Source organism: Syngnathus floridae, chromosome 16 (genome assembly GCF_059516105.1).
Source record: "Syngnathus floridae isolate MCC-2025c chromosome 16, RoL_Sflo_1.0, whole genome shotgun sequence".
NCBI lineage: Eukaryota > Metazoa > Chordata > Actinopteri > Syngnathiformes > Syngnathidae > Syngnathus > Syngnathus floridae.
In genome coordinates, this window is record NC_142428.1 from 2,618,423 (window position 1) to 2,632,019 (window position 13,597).

Genomic DNA, 13,597 nt, shown 5'->3' on the forward strand with positions numbered 1-13,597 from the left:
CAGAACACAATTACGTGTCGGCTCATGATAAAAACGTACGCTGTCCTCGAGCGCCGATCATTGGCTAACGTCTCAAAGTCATTTTGGATTTTTTTTTTTGTTTTGATTGGCACGGGAAAGAGCAATGGCCACGTCCTCGCTGCAAATCAACTGTTACCTCGAAGTCCAATTATCAGCACCATTAACTTCAGCACCTTGAGGGACTCGGTCCAACTGTACTCTTTTATTTTGTTGCCGCGTCTACCTTTTGTTGCTTGAGAACAAACGGCGGAGTCAATAATTAGCCCTTTAGGGAATCGAAGTGCACCTTGTACATTGAAGAGGTTGACTCCTTCATGTTCTGCTGGTGTCTCCATCACCCGCTACATCGCCAACGATACCGTTCAGTCCGCCGATGACACGATTCTCAGCCTAATACGATTCCTTCCCGTCTCTACAAATAAATGATTCACTTCAATTGTGAAATGATTCTAATTACGATACGATTCACCAAAATTAAGATGAACTCTAAATCCGACACTTTGGTTATGATTCCAAATAAATACGATGATTATACGATTCAGTCCAAATACGACAGGATTCACACCAAATAGGAAATGATTCACGCCGAGTGCAAGACGAGTCATTCAATCATGATACGATTCATTTCGAAATGACCGTGTTCAGTGTGGAGAGGATTCACTCCAATAACAACCTAATAAGATTTTTGTTAGTTGACGTGTGCCAGATGAAGAGACTCGCGTGACAAATGACGGCCGCATTAGCGAGTAATAAGAGCGAGGGCCTTTAATAACAGTTGCACATGACAGAAAATCATTTTGTAATGACATTTGAAGCCTTTAAAATGATATCCAGGCCATGGCATAGTGGACAATTACGACGACGCATTGATGCGTGTCGTTTTTTTTCTTTCCCCCCTTCCCCTCCGAGGCTCTTTTGCATATCGGCGAGCTTCAGGAAAAGATTTAATAACGACATTACTGCGCTCAAAGTTCAATTTTCAGTTCAATTTCACATCGATTTGGCGCGCGTGCGTGAAGGTGAATCACCTTGAGGAAACGGCCGAGGTGCATCTTCCTCTCACGCTCTCTCTCTTTCTCCCTCTCTCGATCGCCCCGCGGCGGTGCGAGGGAACGCTGTCCTCGGAGATTCCAATCAGACGGCACAACACAGACGCTTCCAGTAATAGCAGGAAGCTGTAGACGATGGTTATAGATTTCAGGGGCTCTCAGGTGCATTAGGCCGTATCGCGGCTTCCCCACAAGGCCACTTAATGCCCCGGCCTGCGATGCAGGGAAAGAGGCGGGCCCGGTCAGGCCGGGCCGGCCCGCCGACCGGCTGGCTGGCTGCCTGGCGTGCATGTGCAGCTATGAACAAAAAAAAAAAAAAAAATCAATTTAGACGTATTTCAATGGCAGGCCGGTCGATGCGCATAAATAAAGTTCGAGAGTCATTCGTCATGAGAGCTTTCTAAAATCAAGGGCGACCAGACTTTAACAATCAAGACATGAGTCATGTGTTCACAAATTGGACCTTGACGCGAAACAAAAGCTGGAGGAATTTTTTCTTATCTTCATTCTCCACAGAAAGTCTATTGGAATTAGTAGTGGGGAGAGTGGATGGGATGGGGGGGGGGGGTGTCAGGTACTTGTGTCATAACATGAAAGCAAAGAGCAGCACTCTAGAGGACTCACCTCTGATTCGCACACACTCACTGCGGGCAAGGACAAACCGCATGGGACGCACGCACGAAGTATAGTGATTCACACACGTGCGCCGCTCGGCGAAGTCCACGCACACACACATGCACTCCAAGCGCCGTAACGTCGTCGTATGACACAAGCGTGAGCTAATTAATCACGTCCTGTATTAATTGCAATTCAAATCAGTTGCCATGGGAACCCTCTGGGATGTTCAGGCGGCGGACTTCCAGTGAATCTTACGGACGGGGAGCCATTCACATCGTCTTACAATGATTCAGCTGGCTGCGTTTTACATTGCCCCCCCCCCCCTTTTGAGTTGCCCGAGGTGAACTTCAATTTCAGTCATAGAGAGACGCGCAGAAGCGGAAAATGCTAGTCTGATGACATTGACATTTGAGTCGAGAATGCCTTGCTTGGAAGACAAAGGTGTACCTGTTTTTTTTTTTTTGATGCATTCAAAATGACAAAATACATCATTTGGTTTGCCCCGTTTGTGCACGATGCAAGGAAATGTTCTTAATGGCCCCTCTGCTTAATAAACGCTTGGGAGAATGCCTGCTGGAATTCGTGGTTGTCGTCCACCGCCGGCGCATTGCTAGTTTTCGCTGGCGGAATGCTTATTCAGGGATATTTTTGTGAATCCATGCGGATGCTCATGCGTTATTATACGGAAAGCTCAGGTGAAAGCTGGACGTGGTGAATTAACAATGCCGAGGTGTGTGCGTCCGCACGCCGGTGTGCGTGTGGCTCGCCAGTTGTCATGGTTGCAGCGTTTATCACCTCGTTCCGCCGACATAGAGGCCCAGGGGCACGTGTGATTGGCTTCAGACCAACAGACAGACAGAGAGACAGACTCGGGCGAGGGAGTGTGAGTGAGTGAGTGAGGGGGAGGACATATTGGCACAGAGGAAGGCTTAAATGCCAACACGCTGCGCTGGGGGAGGAGGCGGTGGAAGGGCGTTGGACAAATGTCAACGTCGGGCCTCTTCATGATCGTGTAGCGCAGGCCCGGGTCCAAGCGTGAAAGCAAAGTTGATTTTTGCCATCTATTGTTTGAACGCCTCATATTGACGGATAGCGAAACAGAATTCAGTCACTGATAAATGCGGAGAGAGTTTCTTACTCTGTGCACGATTAAGCTGTTCCACAATCAGATCAGCTGACCATGCATCCTTTGACCCCCAAAAATGAAATCGTTTCAATGCATATTTTAATGAGGAAATATAGCACTCTATAAATGTATACAATTATTATGAAAGAGTTCAAAATGTTTAATTTTTTGTCCCCCTATGTCTTGTTCTTTTGCTATAGTGACCTCCTTCATTCATTCATCTTCAGCTGAGTCGACTGTGACACTTCCTGGTTGTGAGGCTGAAAAGCCCTCACATGGCAAATCCAGCCAATCGCATCGCACGACAGTGACCCAGGAACTTCTCAGCCAATCACAGCACGGCTTCCCGCGCACTTGGAGCGGGGGCTGTACCGAGTAGTAAACACAGAGGCTAACAGTGTATGTCTGCTTTTAAACTTCAAAACAGCAGCCAGTTAACGATTCGTTAGACTCAAACTTTTAATTGTGTAAAGAGCGGATGTTCGCCGTCGACTCCTTTGACGGGCTCGCCTGTTATGTTCGCGTGTATCTTGTAAACTAGAGAGTCGCCAGGGTACGATGTTTTTTTTTTTTTAGCTGACATCCAGCTGAATAGGCGAAAGCACCAGAGCGTGTGTGAATAGACTCATTGTGCGGCTGCTGCCTGCCTGTCTGGTTTAGTGTGTATGTCAGTGTGTGCGTGGCCTCGGCATTCTTTTCTCTTCGGTGTCGTTTATGCCACACGCACTCTCCGTCATCGCTGCCTGCTGGCTGACACGCTGCGTGGACGGGCAGGAGGACATTACCGGCGACAGCGAGCTGTCCGCTTGGCTACGGCCGCCGCTCGCTTTAGTCTGCCCACGGCGGTGACCGTAAAACAAAAACAACAACAAAAAGTCCCCACTATGCCCCAGACTGGCAAATCGAAAAACGCACCGCCGGCGTCGGGCTCTATGCGTCCTCAAATGGGGCCCCCAGCTGGGGATCCAAAGGGTCGCCGGGATGATGAGGGGGACTCTGGACAGGACAACCAAGGAGACCCGGACATCATAAAATCTCCAAGTGATACCAAACAGTACAGGTACGGTTCTAATTTCCTCCCGCATGTTAATAAGTTTACTGTCTGAATTTTAAATGTGAGCTGACCAGGGGCGGCGCTACACGGGGGGGCTAAGGAGGGTCTTGCAGCCCCATCAGCATTATTGCGGACTCGACCCAGCTCCACTTTTCAGATGTAACTCACCTGAATTATTCTCCGCCTTTCCAGGTACATTATGCTGGACAACGGGCTGCGTGCTCTGCTCATCTCGGACTTCAGCTACCCGCTCGTGTCAGAAGACGACGACGACGAGGAGGAAGAAGAGGAGGAGGAAGCTGGTGAAGAGGAGGAGGAAGAGGAAGAGGACTCCAGCGATGAAACCAAGGAGGAGTCGGATGAAGGCGGCGACGAGGACGATGACCGGCAGGGGAGGAAGAAGAGAGGGAATGCAGAGAAGCAGGTACACGCCGGTGTCCATTTGAAGCTAAAAATATTTTCTAGTCCACTATGACAGTTTTGAACTTGACCAGCCCCCGGGAGGGCCCTGCAAGCACAGCAGGATTGGGATCCCTGGTGTAAAGCGGCCCATCACACAAAGTCACTCATGCTAACTGTATTAGCGTGTGTGTGTGTGTGTGTGTGTGTCAGTCTGCAGCCGCCCTGTGTGTCGGAGTGGGCAGCTTCAGTGATCCCGCTGACCTCCCTGGCCTTGCCCACTTTCTGGAACACAGTGAGTAATTACAGTAATTACAGTGAAAGGATGGGGGGGGTGCATGTGTTGAGTTGGGTGAGCTCTCAAAGGTTAATTCACTGAAGTCTTTTACATGCTCACCCATCACCGATTAAATTTGAGTGTGGCGCCTTCCGTACATGTTTGGACCTGCAAGTTGGACGGGATAAAAACAAAGAAGCGGTGCTTGTTAAACGCCCTCCGGAAGTTTCTCTGACATTGCAATTAATGAGTTTGACGCCTTTTCCCTTGTGGTTGTTTTTCAAATATAATACTCATACCCTTGTTGACTTCAAATACAACTTTGGAAGAAAATTGCGGTAAAAATCGGGATTCGCCTGCAGCAGTGGTTCCCGACATTTTTTTTTTTTTATCTTGTTGCTGTTGGTATTATAAATAATTAGATTTTGTTTGGGTCACTCATATCTCAAGGCACCGCTGTACTTTTTAAGATGGGATATTAGCGCAATAATGTGTCGCGATAAATGCTCCCATCTTTTGTCTCCGAGAGAAATCGTTTGTCTCATTCACTGATGGGCTTGTCGAAAATCTTTTGATGGCCAATCCCAACTCACGCTCGCCATAAAAACCGCCAGCGGATGTTTACGGCCGTATTTAGAGCCGGCTTTCGGGAAGCCAGTCGGGACCGGCTATTAAAATTTCCCCGCCGCCATCCGCACGAAACAAAATTGAGCCCACAAAGAGAGAAGCTTATCTTTTGACATTTTTCTGAAACATGTGCTTTTGTTTCCCCGCTGGCTCGCTCTGCGCCAGTGGTTTCCATGGGCAGCGAGAAGTACCCCTCGGAAAACGGCTTTGATGCCTTTCTCAAGAAACACGGCGGCAGCGACAACGCCTCCACCGACTGCGAGAGGACCGTCTTCCAGTTTGACGTGCAGAGGAGAAGCTTCAAAGAGGCGCTCGACAGGTGAGAGCGGATCAGAGGTGCTTTTGTTGCGCGCCGGAGCAGCGTGGCTGAGTGGGATAACATTTTAAGCAGCCGAACGGGAAGACCAAGATGAAGTGCCGAGTGATTAAAAACACAGCCGCCTGACTTTTCCGCATCAGCGGGATGCAGTCAGCGCTGCTCTTCAGCTCTGGGCCTGATTAAGAAAGCGGCAGAAGCGCCGGGATTTGATCGATCTGACGCAACGGACGTGCATAATTATCGCCGTCGGACAAACTTTGTTTGCCGCTCAGACAAGTTGCGGACGAAAGAAAAAGTTAGATTGCAGGTTCTGATGTTGCGTTTTTTTAACATCCTTCCATTTTTAGGTGGGCTCAGTTCTTCATCTGCCCCCTGATGATCCGAGACGCCATAGACAGGGAGGTGGAGGCCGTCGACAGCGGTGAGTCCGCCCACGTTCGGATTCCATCCCGAGAGCGCCGTCGTCTTTCTTGAGTCTTTCCCTCTGCCGCCCGTCAGAATATCAGCTGGCCAAGCCGTCCGATTCGCACAGGAAGGAGATGCTCTTTGGCAGTCTGGCCAAGCCGGGACACCCCATGGGCAAGTTCTGCTGGGGTGAGTTGGCGGGAGATGTTCGCCGTCCTCTAGGGGGCGGGTCAGTTTGTTGATTTGGAGTGATGTCACCAGGGAACGCCCAAACTCTGAAGCAAGAGCCAAAGAAGAACAACATCAACATCTACGAGCGGCTGCGAGAATTTTGGGAGAGACACTACTCTGCGCATTACATGACCCTAGCTGTCCAGTCCAGAGGTAAGCAAGGCAGTATACGGAAGAAGAGAGTCTGCGCCGGTGTGAGAGGCGACACAGCTCTCAGGCGAAGAGAGAGAGGTGAGGAGGGCAATCTTGACCAAAGCCATTTTTGTATGATGAAAGATCCGCTTTGCAGTGATCCACATGTGGAGTCAGTCAACAACCGTCTGGCGAGCAGATTGACAGAACTCTTTAACAAGCAATCCGGTGATTAATTGACTCCTAATGAAGCCGCAAAGCTCTAATGAGGAGCCGCTCCACGTGTCCGTCTCCGGCCGAGTGTGGCTAATTATTCGCAGCTCGCCTCGGGTCGCCGCCTTCATACCGGTGATGTCATCGTCGGGTCTTGGCGCGCCCTCGCAGGAAATATCAGCCGCCTCATTAACAGCTGCCGAGGAGTCCGATGATGCCTCGTGTTAATATGCAAGCCCTGTTTTTCCAACATCACTTTTTCCCCTCATCTTTATTTTTTTTTTACATTTAACAATATTTGCATTATTCCTGTGGAGCCTTATGCAATTTAATGTTGGGGGAAAAATATGTATAAAACAATACAAAGCTATTTGATAGCAGTGAAAATAAGGCAAGTCCCAGAAGGGAGAACAGAAAAAACCCGACATTGTTATTGTATCTTATTGTCATTTGCTGTTTCCACAAGTGCATTGGGGGAAAAAAAAATTAATCAAAAATAGTAGAAAAATATCTACAGAACGATCTCACTCTAAGGCTACGTTGTTTTTTTCTACGGCCACAGTTTAAACAGATAACAATTTATTTTCTATGGGAACAAATAAAAAGGCTTAAATTCTTGTAATCGTGCGCCCGCAGAGAAACTGGACACGCTAGAGATGTGGGTGCGAGAGATCTTCAGCAAGGTGCCCAACAAGTGAGTGGAGATCATCTCTACGCCTTCCTCTCAGTCATATTATAGCTTATATCCTGATTCCTGTTGATGTCCGCAGTGGCCTTCCAAAGCCGGACTTCTCCGACATGCAGGACCCCTTCGACATGTCATCTTTCAACAAACTATACAGAGGTACACAATCATATATGTCACAATTTGCCGTTGGTCACTACCGCGTGGTTGTTTTGGCGTTGCCCGCAGTCGTCCCCGTCCGGAAGGTGCATTCGTTGAACATCACCTGGGCGCTGCCGCCTCAAGAAAAGCATTACAGGTGAGGCTTTGAAAGTTGGCTAGCATATTGTAATGGCAAATGCAGTTGACATGCTAATGGTTAGCATCGATAGTTGCCGTATCAGAATGAGACTTGAACACCAATGGTGGAGAAACACGTGTAGACAGACAATATAACAATATTAGTCCTATTTTTCCATTTTTCTCCGCTTTTTTTATTTTACATAATATATTTTCCTTTTGGTACTGCAGTGACTCAAGGCGCTAAAGGGGACTGCCATTTTTTTCCCCCTCCCAACACATGAACCTTTTTGCCGTGGCAAAGACCCAAATCTAACAAGAGGCTTACATCAATAGCACGCAACACCCCCGTCGTCTTGAGAGGGATTCGATTTTCTCGTCCTAACAATGTTTTTCTTTTGGCAGAGTGAAGCCTCTTCACTACATATCGTGGCTGATTGGCCACGAAGGTCCAGGAAGTATCCTCTCCATGCTTAGGAGGAAGTGAGTACTTTCTCTTTCCTTTTCTCGTGTGCTGAAACCGCAATTTAAAGGTCTTCAATTTACCAAAGGGACACAAACTAGGTTTTTTTTTTTTTTATGAGAGCTTCTCGGGGCTCTTGTTACTAAGTGGCCAAGCCATTCAGCTCAGATAAATAAATAAACAAAACAAAAAAAATTGCAAAAAGGCCTCTCTCAGTCATCTCACAATACAAAGCGGCCCTCCAATAAACACGTCGACAGCACTCAGCGGCTCGGATGGAACGTTCCAGACCGCTTTGTTTCCCGCGCTTGATGAATGACGACAGCGGGCGACTTGGAGAGCGCTCAAAGCCCGTCGAGTGCTTTGCTGTGTTAAGTGGGGTGCGGCGTAAAGTGGACCCTCAGTGCTTATTTGGGCCCCGGGAGGCAATGAAGCCTCGTGTCCTTTTCATCCCTTCCGGATTTTCATTTATTTTGCGTCGCAGTTTGCGATCAAAACTAGCATCTTGCCATCAAGCGTAGAATTTGCTGACACTCGGACGTCCACGATGGCAGGTGCTGGGCCCTGGATCTGTTCGGAGGTAACAGCGAAAGCGGTTTTGACCAGAACACCACCTACTCCATCTTCTCCATCTCCATTACGCTCACTGACGAAGGTTTCCAGAACTTCTACCAGGTAAACTTCCAAGCCAACCCACCTTCTTCTATTTTGATCCAGTATTTGCCTCATTGATAGATACAAACAAGGTTATTTCAGGGAAGAGTAGTGCTATCAGTTGCCACGGTAACGCTGGCTAAGCAGGCAGCCATGCAGCAAGAGAGCCGGGGTTTTTTTTTTTTTTTGTAGGACTGTCTTATTGGAAAATAACTGGTCTTGAAGTGTTGCCGCGGCCTCAAGCACACCGTTGACATCAAACATGTAGAACTCAATAATATGTCTTTTGATTTGAATTCCTGCAGGTGGTCCACCTGGTGTTCCAATATCTCAAGATGCTTCAGATCCTCGGCCCGCAGAAAAGGCACAAACAGAAAAACACGCGCTACTAAAATTGTCCTTTTTGATTGAAATTTTTCGGGGGAACATTTCTCGTTATTTCTCTAAATGTCTTTTTCATCCCACGTTCAGGATATACGAAGAGATTCAGAAGATAGAGGCCAACGAGTTTCGCTATCAGGAAGAGGTAGGAGGCCCGCGTCAGTCGAGCGCCGCCTGCTCCCTTATCGCTCTTCTCCCTTTTTATAGAGCGACCCTATCGAATACGTGGAGGACATCTGCGAGAACATGCAGCTGTTCCCCAAGGAGGACTTGCTGACGGGCGACCAGCTGATGTTTGACTTCAGCCCCGAGGTGTCCACTTATCGTCGCTATATGGGCAATTATCAACGATTGCTCTGTCCCTACCCACACAATATTCCAGAAGTTCATTTCAGCTCTGAAGTCAAGAAGCTTCATTGTTCTCCACCTCCCCTCTATCGTGTCAGTCATTCCTTTGTGTTTATGTGACGCAGATTGCTTTGTGTGGAAACATGTGAGCTTGCATCCCCCCCTCCTCTCTCGTCTTTCCCTTAGTGAGATTGTTCCTGCATAAAAAAACACATTTGGACAGTGACAGAAGGAAATGTGTTGCCTGCGTGCGTCTGCGCAGGTGATTGGTGCAGCGTTGTCCCTGCTCACCCCCGAGAAAGCCAACCTGATGCTGTTGTCGCCAGAACACGAGGGCCGCTGTCCCCTCAGGGAGAAGTGGTTTGGAACACAATACAGCGTGGAGGGCGAGTGTCTTGTTAGTGTCTGTGTGTGTCGTTTTTTTGTACAGATGGAGTATTTGTCAAGTATTGTGTAATAAAGTAAATTACACTACATTTTATTGTTCGATGTAGCCGGGCCACTTATCTCGGTCACTTCAACGACACCATTTTGCTTTCACAGACATCCAAGCCGAGTGGATGGAACGCTGGACGGCAAATTTGGAGCCGAGCGCCGAGCTGAGCCTTCCCGCCGAGAACAAGTTCATCGGTGAGTCAAGCGAATTGAGGCACGTCCGACGAAACAAAATGTGAGGCACGTCCGACGACACGGGCATTTTGGAACGTCCTCGCAATCGGCGCGAGCCAATCAATCCCGTCATGGCCGCCTGGTGATAATCACCATTTTGACGCCGCGGTGTCACACCGAGCGCATCTTCTAATTGTTGACAATGTGTCATAAGAATTGGCGTCCATTTTGGGAATGCTAGATGCTAATTATTTGACCCCAAGGGTGTTTTCTCTGAGGAAATTGCCGTTTGTACTGTAGCAAGTAAGCGGTTGAACAATAGCGATCCGTCAGTCATTGGAACGTTCCCCGGTTAATAATCAAGACTCTGATAGAGGTGTTATTGCTGCGGCTTTAATTGGCAAAGTTCTCCTTTATGTTGCTAAGCTCCAATTCAGGCGGGGCCCGCCGCGCTAATCACACGGGGAGCATATTAGCATTCATCCCCTCTCCCTTATCTCTGATATAATTCCAACATAATTATGTCTCTGTCTTTCAACTTTTTTTATATATTTTTTTTACATCGAAACAGGGGTTTTTTTTCGATGAAACAACCTCAGTTTATATATTGACTGTTTTTTTTTTAATTTTTAAAGTCATCACAATATGTCAGCCTTCTGTTTTGTTTCACCGACGCTATAAACAACAACTGGTACCGCTAGCAAATTAAAATCCTTCCTGTGAGAGAAAAAACCATAATGGCAGTCTGTCTATTTTCTTCCATTCATTAGTATACAAAGTATGACATCTTATTCTTTAGAAACTAAATCTCAAAATGAAGCATCAATTTATTAATTTTTTTATTCCCCAGCCTCTAACTTCACCCTCAAGCCTTCCGACTGCCCCGACACAGAGTTCCCCGTGCGCATCACCAAGAACGACAGAGGTTGCCTTTGGTACAAGAAGGACGACAAATTCAAAACTCTCAAAGGTGTGTTTTGTCGAGGGAATTTCCCAAAGTGGATTCTGATGACAATTCTTCCCGCGGTCTTGGGCAGCCTACATCCGATTTCATCTCATCTCTCCTGTCATCCAGCAGTCGGCTAAAACGTAAGTGAAGTCACTTGGACCGCTTTCCTTTTCTGGCAGTCATTTGCTTCCCTGCCTTGCAGCGTGGTGCTCTTCGACCTGCTGGTCAACATCCTGGGCCACAATCTGGCCGAGCCCGCATATGAGGCCGAGGTGGCCCAGCTGGAGTATAAACTAGTGGCGGGTGAGCACGGGCTGGTGATCAAGGTCAAAGGATTTGATGACAAATTGCCTGTGAGTGAAGTAATGCCACCATTCACAACTAGATGGCAGACTTACCGCAATCTAATCCAACAGCTGTCATTAGAGGTGTACCTAATGGAGTGGCTGTGAGCGAGCACCACTTTTTTGTTGACTTTCCTCAACCTATGTGCTGTAGCTGCTGTTCCGCCTGATCATCGACCACCTGGCTAGCTTCAAGGCCCCTCCAGATGTCTTCAGCATGTTCTCGGAGCAGCTGAAGAAAACCTACTTCAACATCCTCATCAAGCCTTCCAAGCTTAACAAGTCAGTTAAAGCTTTACATGTTCAGTCTTGTGCTGCCCTCTTGTGGTGTAATGTGTGGCTGTTCGCTTCTTCCAGGGATGTGCGCTTGCTGATTTTGGAGCACGGCCGCTGGTCCATGGTGGAGAAGTACCAGACGCTCATGGCCGGCCTGAGCAGCGACGAGCTGGCGGATTTCAGCCGCCGACTCAAGGCCGAGCTGTACGCCGAGGGCTTGGTGCAGGGCAACTTCAGCAGTGAAGTGAGGGCCACGAGAGATGAACATTTGATGTTCTCCGGTATCAGTTTGATGTCAGGCGTTGGTAACTTGGTGCTTATCCACTTTTTTGTTTGCGCCGCAGGAGTCGCGAGGCTTCCTGGAGTACGTGACAGAGTGAGTGAGCTTCCACCACTTCGCCACACTCACTGTCGTTTGCATTCGCCTCACGTGAGGAATCCATCATCTGCTCCTTCCTGTCGTCCTCACTCCAGCCATACTTTCATCACTCCTCCATCTCCTCTTCCATAGCAAGCTGCAGTTCTCCAAGTTGCCAGTAGAGGTGCCAGTGATGTTCCGAGTGGTGGAACTGCCGAAGCAACATCACATCTGTAAAGTCAAGTCTCTGAATAAGGGAGACGCCAACTCTGAGGTCACAGTCTACTACCAGGTACACACACCAAAAAATCTTATGGAACTCTTTAGGGTTAATATTTTTAAAGGACTAATATGAATCATCTTTTTTCATATGGTAGTCTGGAGCCAAAGACTTGAAGGAGCATACGCTGGTGGAACTCTTGGTGGTGAGTCATAGTTGAATCATTTTTCATAATTATTGTGCTTGTTCAATTTGTTTCAAATATCCATTGATTTCCTGCCATTTAAAAAAAGTGTAAAAAAGACTAAAGCAATACTTGTGCCTCCATTTTTTTTTTTCAGATGCTGATGGAGGAGCCTTGTTTTGACTTCCTTCGTACCAAAGAGACACTTGGGTGTGACCTTTTATCATTCCTGTGAACTTTGTGGAACATGACTTTGAAACATCTCACCCGTTTTCTTATTTTCTTGTCCATTTTATTTTCTCCCGGGCGATGCAGGTACCACGTCTACCCAGCCTGCAGGAACACTTCAGGCGTTCTAGGTTTCTCCATCACAGTGCAAACGCAAGCTTCTAAGTTCAAGTGAGTCTGCAACGCATCGCTTTTGCCTTTTGAAACTTGCATGGCGATGTCGATTGGAATACCAAAAAGACATTTCGCGCAAATTGTAAACAATGTGCTCTCAGTACGGAGCTGGCCGACTTAAAAATTGAAGAGTTCCTCGTTTCGTTTGGAGAGACGCTCGGCGCGCTGACTGACGAGGCCTTCCACGCTCAGGTGTGTGTGTGTGTGAGTCAGAATGGAATGAATCATTCCTGCCCACAAAGTCTCCCCTTTCCCTGATGTGTGTCTCTTCTATTCCATGTGTGTGTGTTGCAGGTGAGCACTCTGATGAAGCTGAAGGAGTGTGACGACACACACTTGGGCGAGGAGGTGGACAGAAACTGGACCGAGGTGGTCACCAAGCAATACATGTTTGACCGACTCAACAGAGAGGTGACACAAACGCACACAACGGCCCACTCGATACAGCGGATGAGCTTCTTTTTCGATTTCAGATCAAGGCCTTGAAGCAGATGAGCCGCAGCGAGCTTCTCACCTGGTTCCACAACCATCGAGGAACCGACAGCCGCAAACTCAGCGTCCACGTACGCCACCTTCCTGCTTCCTCATCGCTCGCCAGGCACAATGACGCTTTTGTTTCCGCCGGGCAGGTGGTGGGCTTCGGCGTCAAGGAGGGCGACGACCAGAACAATGACGATGGCCGGGGACCCCCCGCCCAGGGCAGCTCGGCTTACGGCGAAGTGTCCAGGCTCACCTTCCTGACGCCCTCGGCCAAGATGGCGGGCGCCACCGCCATCTTGGACATCAATGCGTTCATTCAAAAGCTGGCCCTTTTTCCCTATCCCAGGAGTCACTAATCGGCTGACCTGCTTCTTGCTGTGAAATGAAGCGTGCAAAGGAATACTTTCAGTGATGAGTGGAGTCGTTTGACTCAATAAAAGAATCACCTCTGCACATTTGAACCGACTCTTTAGATTTCCTCAATGGGTGTTTGT

General features: G+C 48.2%; 1 protein-coding gene across 3 annotated transcripts in view; it reads left to right on the forward strand.

Moving 5' to 3' along the window:
- The window catches only part of LOC148384981 (nardilysin-like), a 53,212-nt gene extending 39,648 nt beyond the window's left edge, over nucleotides 1–13,564 (forward strand). For all 3 annotated transcript variants that reach the window (XM_088401173.1, XM_088401172.1, XM_088401175.1), the window contains exons 3-33: nucleotides 3,015–3,874; nucleotides 4,061–4,292; nucleotides 4,481–4,562; nucleotides 5,337–5,490; nucleotides 5,838–5,911; nucleotides 5,989–6,084; nucleotides 6,157–6,279; nucleotides 7,108–7,165; nucleotides 7,242–7,315; nucleotides 7,385–7,454; nucleotides 7,841–7,918; nucleotides 8,453–8,573; nucleotides 8,858–8,916; nucleotides 9,024–9,078; nucleotides 9,141–9,245; nucleotides 9,544–9,667; nucleotides 9,825–9,911; nucleotides 10,741–10,860; nucleotides 10,928–10,979; nucleotides 11,042–11,192; nucleotides 11,338–11,465; nucleotides 11,541–11,703; nucleotides 11,804–11,835; nucleotides 11,971–12,109; nucleotides 12,195–12,242; nucleotides 12,379–12,431; nucleotides 12,537–12,620; nucleotides 12,725–12,815; nucleotides 12,918–13,034; nucleotides 13,097–13,186; nucleotides 13,253–13,564. In XM_088401173.1, the coding sequence (XP_088257299.1) occupies nucleotides 3,480–3,874; nucleotides 4,061–4,292; nucleotides 4,481–4,562; nucleotides 5,337–5,490; nucleotides 5,838–5,911; nucleotides 5,989–6,084; nucleotides 6,157–6,279; nucleotides 7,108–7,165; nucleotides 7,242–7,315; nucleotides 7,385–7,454; nucleotides 7,841–7,918; nucleotides 8,453–8,573; nucleotides 8,858–8,916; nucleotides 9,024–9,078; nucleotides 9,141–9,245; nucleotides 9,544–9,667; nucleotides 9,825–9,911; nucleotides 10,741–10,860; nucleotides 10,928–10,979; nucleotides 11,042–11,192; nucleotides 11,338–11,465; nucleotides 11,541–11,703; nucleotides 11,804–11,835; nucleotides 11,971–12,109; nucleotides 12,195–12,242; nucleotides 12,379–12,431; nucleotides 12,537–12,620; nucleotides 12,725–12,815; nucleotides 12,918–13,034; nucleotides 13,097–13,186; nucleotides 13,253–13,459 (3,462 nt within the window). In that variant the 5' untranslated portion in view covers nucleotides 3,015–3,479 and the 3' untranslated portion in view covers nucleotides 13,460–13,564. The remainder of the gene's footprint in view (nucleotides 1–3,014; nucleotides 3,875–4,060; nucleotides 4,293–4,480; nucleotides 4,563–5,336; nucleotides 5,491–5,837; nucleotides 5,912–5,988; nucleotides 6,085–6,156; nucleotides 6,280–7,107; nucleotides 7,166–7,241; nucleotides 7,316–7,384; nucleotides 7,455–7,840; nucleotides 7,919–8,452; nucleotides 8,574–8,857; nucleotides 8,917–9,023; nucleotides 9,079–9,140; nucleotides 9,246–9,543; nucleotides 9,668–9,824; nucleotides 9,912–10,740; nucleotides 10,861–10,927; nucleotides 10,980–11,041; nucleotides 11,193–11,337; nucleotides 11,466–11,540; nucleotides 11,704–11,803; nucleotides 11,836–11,970; nucleotides 12,110–12,194; nucleotides 12,243–12,378; nucleotides 12,432–12,536; nucleotides 12,621–12,724; nucleotides 12,816–12,917; nucleotides 13,035–13,096; nucleotides 13,187–13,252) is intronic.
- Nucleotides 13,565–13,597: the final 33 nt, after the last annotated feature.